The sequence below is a fragment of the Tachysurus vachellii genome, chromosome 19 (assembly GCF_030014155.1).
Source record: "Tachysurus vachellii isolate PV-2020 chromosome 19, HZAU_Pvac_v1, whole genome shotgun sequence".
Taxonomy (NCBI): Eukaryota; Metazoa; Chordata; class Actinopteri; order Siluriformes; family Bagridae; genus Tachysurus; species Tachysurus vachellii.
Window position 1 is genome coordinate 16915467 of NC_083478.1, and position 7500 is coordinate 16922966.

At 40.4% G+C, this 7500-nt stretch overlaps 1 protein-coding gene across 2 annotated transcripts in view; it reads right to left on the reverse strand.

Moving 5' to 3' along the window:
• The window catches only part of lrp1ab (low density lipoprotein receptor-related protein 1Ab), a 117839-nt gene that overhangs the window by 74246 nt on the left and 36093 nt on the right, over nucleotides 1-7500 (reverse strand). For both annotated transcript variants that reach the window (XM_060895021.1, XM_060895020.1), the window contains exon 3: nucleotides 6286-6423. In XM_060895021.1, the coding sequence (XP_060751004.1) occupies nucleotides 6286-6423 (138 nt within the window). The remainder of the gene's footprint in view (nucleotides 1-6285; nucleotides 6424-7500) is intronic.

The following is a 7500-nucleotide window of genomic DNA, read 5'->3' on the forward strand; positions in this document are numbered from 1 at the left end:
TTCTCAACAACTGAAATGTACTGTACTGAGCACAACATACACACACATCATCTGTATGGACTGCATAGACCCTCACAAAACACACACACTGACACAACATACTGTTTACATGCTGCTTACAATCCAGCAAACTGTTTACATGCTGTTTTGCACACCTTGTCTGCTGTTTTTTGCACAAACTGTCCCAACATTTCAGCCGTTTTTGCACATACTGTACAATATCTCAGCCATTTCGCACATACTATATTAACACATACAGTATTAACACTGGTCGGTCGGCGCTGTTTCTGTGACTGTTTCTGTGACTGTTTACTATTTATTGTCTTTTGTGTACTGCATTTTTTGTACTTTTTGTATTGTCTTGTAACTTGTGTCTGCACTGTCATTGTCCTGCACTGTCTGGTCCTGCACTGTCTTTAGTCCTGCACTGTCTTTTGTCCTGCACTGTCTTGTCTGTCTTGTTTGTCTTGTCCTGCACTGTTTGCACCAGGTTGCACAGTTGCACTTTATGTGGCTAAGACTACTTACAAGTCTTTAGCCCTGTCTTTGTTTCTATGTAGCACCTTGATCCTGGAGAAACGTTGTCTCATTTCACTATGTACTGCAACAGCTATATATGGTTGAAATGACAATAAAAGCTTCTTGACTTGACTTGACTTGATTAGCAGCAGCGACCTAGGCCCCGGCAATAGAATTTAAGTGGTTTTTACTCTGCGGCTTGAATCCGCGTGCAATAGTGTTGGTCTGATTTCACAGCTTTTGTGTTCAGGAATCGAATTCAAATTTTATTTGTCGCACGCACAATCATGCACAGTACGACCTGTAATGAAATGCTTTAACATAGAATAGCCGATATATATATATATAAAACAGCCGATTAACAATAAGGTAAAGAAAAAAAATTAAGTAAAGCAATTAAAAAAAAAAAAAAAAAAAAAAAAAAAGTAGAAAAAAAAAGTAGAGTCGAAAGACAACTTAATTTTTTTTTTTTAAATATGGTGGAAATTTAAAATAAAATAGAGATAGTATATATATATATATATATATATATATATATATATATATATATATATATATATATAGTTAAAGTGCAAACCAAGTGCGAGTTATGTTTACGTTCAAGGAAATGGCAGCACATTTTCAGCGCCACCCGACAATCTCGGGTTCGGTACCGCGTCAAACTTCCTGGTCTTCATGACAGCTTTCGCGTTATCAGTTATTAAGTGACAGATTAAAAGCTCCCTAAAAAGTAGAATTCTATGCAAACGTGTTTAAAAAGTCTGAGAAAACTTCAAAGAAGAGAAGCCACTCGACAAGCTTTTATCAGCATTGACTTTCGCAGTCAGTGCCTTACACCTCAGATGATAAGACTGATGATGATGAGGATCAATCTGATCACAGATTAAATCTGATTGAAGAACAGCTGTCATTACCCCAAGTGATTCTGTTGGCTAATAGTTTGGTGTGTCATTAGAAAATTGGGGCTTGAATCATGATCATCTGTTTGTGCTCTTTAAGCCTGGTGTTAAGTCTTTAAATCTGTAATCAGCCAGCCTGTGCAGGAAGCATGGGAGGCACTTTGTGGTAGTCAGCAGTGAGTGTGTGTACTACGTTTTGACATTTCTCATAGCTGACATTTCTGTCGGCGTGCCTGTGCATGCAGTTTGTGTGTTTGTGAGTGTGTGTGAATGTGGTGTTTCTCCGAAAGAGAATGAGCAGGTGAAAGAAAGAGAGGGAAACTACTAGGTTGCGTACACGTGTGTGTGGGTGTAAGGCAGTAAGGAAGACAGACTAGCAGTTCGACAACAGAGCCGTGTCAACAAATCCACATACAGACATACGGCATCTTGCGTAAGTCTTCACTCCCTAAGCGAATAAGCCTCCTCTGAGACAGACTTGAACTTGTGCCATATTCTTGCCATGTTTTAATAATGGATTTAATGGTGCTCTGTGGGAAGCCTGAGACGGCGGAAACTGAAGATTTTCGTCGTATTTGAGCAATCGATTGAAAAGCAAATCTGTTGAAACCGAAGAGAGGTCAGAACAAGTGGCCACGAATTCATTGTGCATGTGCGAGTCATTTTCGGAGGACATCGTTTATTTATTTAAAGACAGATCTGGGTCACTTGGTTACGTACAGCTTCTGGAAAAAGAAATTGTGCAGCTTGGAGTCTTGGGAACAGCTTGATATGTCTGGATTTTTCCAGGGGCAGGTGTATTTGATTTCAGAGCAAATGACCCCCTGATCGACTCCATTCAGTTAGCTAAATGATTCATGATGGTAAATCATTTCTGAGTTTCACAGCTACGAGGGGGTGAAAACTTTTTCGATTTTCCTCTGATATCAGATTCATGATATTTAAACGCAATCAAATCCATTTCATTTAGTAACACTACGAAATGGTCAAGGGGTGTGAATACTTATGCAAGGCACTGCAAACACACACAAAAAGTACGGAGTCTTTTCTAGAAGCTTCTGCCAAATCAATAAACGTGCCATTATTCCTTCTCTCATGAAGGAAAAACAAAACAAAACACCCGCACAAGGCATAAGCAGGCTCATCCATCATTCCTGTACAAATATTGGGTTTTACAATCGTACAGATTGCACGAGCCGTTGCCCAGATTGATATCCTGTTGCCAGAGCTGTGAGCTGTTCTCGGATAAATTAGGAGAACTCCGTATTGCTATTGAGCTCCATGTTTGAGCGCTAATCACTCTGCTGTAGCGCAGCGGCGCATATTTTTCTTTATTCGTGTGCCGTTTCGACTGAGGAAAGGCATGCTAAGCGTGAGCAAACAAATACCCCTAGCAGCTATTCTCACGCTAACAAACAACAGCGTGCGTGCACGTACACGCACGCTTCATAGCAGACACTCGAACAAATCATATAGCCTTGAGGAGTGTCTTATAAACCATGATAGCTTGTGGATTATTAAACCTAGCCTAACGTTGGCTAACTAAGCTTGGACCCATGGAACCTTTTACCAAATCTTTATAAATATTGAATGACAAAAGTCTGTCATCTGGTAAAACGCTCTTACTTCGCTGTACTCATGGTTATATTTAGCCGGCTAATCTAGCATGTACTGACACGTGGCCTCTTGCTAGCCATGCTAGTGAGTTATATAGGGAAAAAGATATTTTCTTTTGGTCTTTTCTTTTAAGCTTTAATTTGGTTTCTTCCCCCATCTGTAAGCACTTAATATTAATATATAAATCAATATACAGTGATGCCTCGAGATACGAGTTTAATTCCTTCCGTGACCTTGCTCGTATCTCAAATTGCTCGTATCTCAAAGCAATTTTCCCCATTTAAATGAATTGAAATCCCATTAATCCGTTCCAGCGCGCAAAATTCCACTCCAGTTGTTTTGTTTATGTGTTTTGAATATGACAAATGTACAGTACCTGTATTTATAAATGACAAATATTGAGAATGGTAAAAAAATAAAAATAAACAGGTTTTACTTTACGGAAGATGCGCACGGAGGTTGAGGGAGGAGTAAACAGGTGGAGGAGTTAGGAGGAATTACACTTTCACTTTCGTTCACTTAGTCGCACAAGTTAAAAAATCTTAACGGATCCAACGCTTAAAACGGATCTGAAAATTACGGATCTGCAGATGGTCGGCACCTCACGCAGCGCCTTTGCGACTCTCCATAGGAAATGAATGACTTCCTGTTTATCGGCCGTCGCTTGTCGTGTGCAGTGGAAAGGCGGCTTTAACCGAGTGAGACGCGGGACACTGAGGCGGGGAAACAGAGCACACGTGGTTGTTGGGGATCTTTGTTTTTCGGCGGCGGCGGCTTGGATGCTCGTATCTCAAAAAATTTGCTCGTATCTCAAGCCAAAAATATGGTCGAATCACAGCTCGTATCTCAAAAAATTCGTAAGGTGACTGGAGTTCATTTCATGTGTAAATAAAGAAACACACGATTTCGATATAAATGCACATGTTCCAGGAAGGCTACAGAGTTTGGTAGAAACCGTACTTAAACAAACAGTATCATGAAGTCGGGGACAAAGTTCTGGGAAAGTTACAATCAGGGTTTGTTTATTAAGCAGTATCCCAAAGAGCACCATTATATCAGTTACTAAAAATCTAAAGGCATGACCCGAGTAAAGAACTGTGCACAAAAAAAGGCTGGGTTATGGAGGGTGGGAGTCAGAGAAGAGACCAAGAGAGCCTTTGAACATGATACTACCACCACCATACTTCTGAGCTTCTGCACCAAACGCAGCATCTTGTGCCAAAATCGTAAAGTTCACTTTTGGTCTCATTCGTCTTTCAAAAAGTCAGTTTTAACAGAATTAGCACTTCTTCATCTTTTGAAAACCCTTCCATGACTTAACATGAGATTCTAGCACCAGGCTGATTCCCATCCTCACTTATAAACGTCTCCGTAAGCGTAAGATTTACTGGTGGGCAGATTTATTGCGCTGAGGTAATACTCCAGCTTTTCCGTCTCTCCCTGTTCTAACTTCTCACTCCTACTGTCAGCAACTGGCCTGTGATTACTCACACCTGAGAAACGAGTGAGCGTGACCTGAGAGCAAAAAACGTTGCATAACCCGAGCTGCACTTCGAAACGAACGACTTTCCCGTAAATCCAGATGCACGGAATAAGCCAAGAGTGATGGTGAAACTGGGAGTGTTTACCGCAAAGGTCAAAGGCCTCAAACAGCGTCCGTCTGTTGGCCTTTAATGGCATTGAAAAGATACAAAAGTAGGATGCCTTCATGTGTAAACACATCTGTAATGGAATATTCCGGAAAACATTCAGGTCACACAGGAACACAATGTAACATCCGTAATCCAGCAAGCTGGAACAAATCTTAACAACAAACAAGCAACAGCTGCTCTCGACAAATTAGCGGTCCAAGTAAAAGTCCAGAAGTTAGCTTGCAGTGGCTTTAAATATTTGCTGTACATTTCTGTGCATCGCTTGCTGAATTGGCAGGGCACGGTGATCCAGGAGGTGGGTGGCTGAACCAGAATAGCGCAGGACTTTGGACGCAAACATGAGCTTCGAGCAGTAAGAGAACGCACACGATGTGGGTGTAACTCTGAACAAACCGAAATGTGATGATTTCTTTTTAATGGCCTACACCATCGATAGAAACAAACGGAAATATGCTTGAATAGCTTTAATAAATATCATGTCAGGGAAGAATTCTTTTTTTTTCCATCAAGTGCATCAAGCACGAGAGACATTTTACTGTTGGTCAAGTCATGGATCTTAAATATGAAATACTGTCATACAAATTTAATTGGCTGTTAGCTGTTATGCTAATGATAGTAGGATGTCATACATAAATAATATAAATAAAAAAAGCAAAGCCTTGACGATGCCTTTCCTTAATGCCCTCAAAAAATCAATCTTTTTTATATATTAAATTCTATTATAAAGTTACTATAAATATTTATAGTAATATTTACAATTAAGTGAAAATTTATATTTATATCAGTAAATAAGCAACCGTTGGAAATTGATTTCATTTTTAACAGTAAAAAAAAAAAAAGAAAAAAGAAAAGAAAATGAAAATCTACTCAACTGCTTCTACACAGTTTGTAACTATTCAGATCTCAAAATTTAATAAGATGACATCAGGGTATATTTGATTACATCAGTATTCTATTGTTATAAGTCTAACCTCCTGGCTCTAAAAGCAAGAAAGTTCAGCTAGTCAGTCACTTCTGCTGTAGCTAGGACCAGGAAGAGCGTTGCTATGGTTACACCTTTTTTTTACTCCAAACATAAATCGATAGATACGCTTCGTGTTTATTATTAACTCATTTCTGAACGGAATTATTAACGGAGTAAAGTGGAGATTAACTCGCGATTTTAGCACGACGTTCATCTCGGTCGCGGAAGATCTATCCATTAATATAGACGTGGCTCAGGGTGAAGTTTCCTTTAAGTAATATTCTAAATGAACGACTGGTATCGCTGCTGTGAAGAGGCTGTGTAATAATATGATTCTATCCACACAGACTCCATCAAGGCCAGAATGTATTGAGCGACTGAGCCCTGGCTACTCCGCAGCCTGGGGCCGCTGTCTTCTTTTTATTTATTTCGCTTTTTTTTTTTTCAGCGGCAGAGCAATAAAGCTCTGGGGAACTCTGTGTACCACCCCTGACTCCTGTTAATAGAGGGGATTTGATTGGAGTCGACTGTGTCCGTGGGGGTGGTCTGTGATAATGTCGGCAGCTCATTAGAGGTCGATGGTTTTAGGAATGAATGTGTGTGTGTGTGTAGGAGTGAATAAATGAGCAGTTACCCAGACAGTGATGGCCTTCGTCGCGTCCATCCACGCAGTCCGAGATGCCGTTACACACCTTGTTCAGGTGGATACACACGTCTGTGCCCCGACATTCAAACTCATTGGGTGGGCACTGAGACACGTGGCTTTGGTGACCTGTAACACACACACACACTAAGTTTTACACCACAGAGCTGCAAAATTCTTCATTCTCACAAGTTTCTGAAAGACAAATCCCATGTTTAATATCCATGCACTAGTTTTAGTTCTGATTTCTTCCCTCGGCTGTTATTTAACACAAACCTAAGCATTGACATGAACAAAAAAACATCTCAAGAAGGAGTCTCGGTGGTGGTGGTGGTGTGCTTCGTAACAGTGTGGAAGTTTTCAGGTCTGAAAGCTTTGTGCTGTCCTGTTTGCTTTTCTGGGTTTTGGACGGAGAGAGAGAGAGAGAGAGCGCGAGAGAGAGAGAGAGAGAGAGCTTTTGTGACTGTGTGGCGTCATGAGTCACACTTTCCTCCATAAAACACACTCTCTCATCTCTCATTTTCCCCGTGTGAGGTAAAGTGGCAGAGGTGAGATCGTTCGGCATGAACCTGAGAGCGTAATGCGGTCAAAGTAGGAGCGCTTAACGGTGCATGTGAGACGTAGGGTTGTAAATAACAGATTAAGAACTTTCTTACAGATGAGATTCACTTTCACGGTCATTTCAGACCGTACTGAACCACAGTGTGCCAGCAAATCGGTCGCAGATCCAAACATCTGTAACATTAACATTTTATGTTTATTCTGTTGTGTCAATCACATGCAGTGAACAACATTACTAGGAAAAAAAATTAGGTTTCATTTCTGATGTCTCAATATAACCCTACATCACAACCAATGATTGTAAAAATCATCAAATAAATTCAACCAACCAATCAGAAAGTGGGGGGAAAAAAGCAATAAAATAAAAAATTGAAAGCTGCACCAAAAGATTAGAAAGTTGCTTTGATGAATAATAAAGGGATGAGATTTTGTTTGTTTTATATAAAAATATATATATGCATAAATATCCTTTCATTCATTCATTTTCTACCGCCTATCCGAACTACCTCAGGTCACGGGGTCATCGGGCATCAAGGCAGGATACACCCTGGACGGAGTGCCAACCCATCTCAGGGCACACACACACACACTCATTCACTCACACATATGGACAATTTTCCAGAGATGCCAATCAACCTACCATGC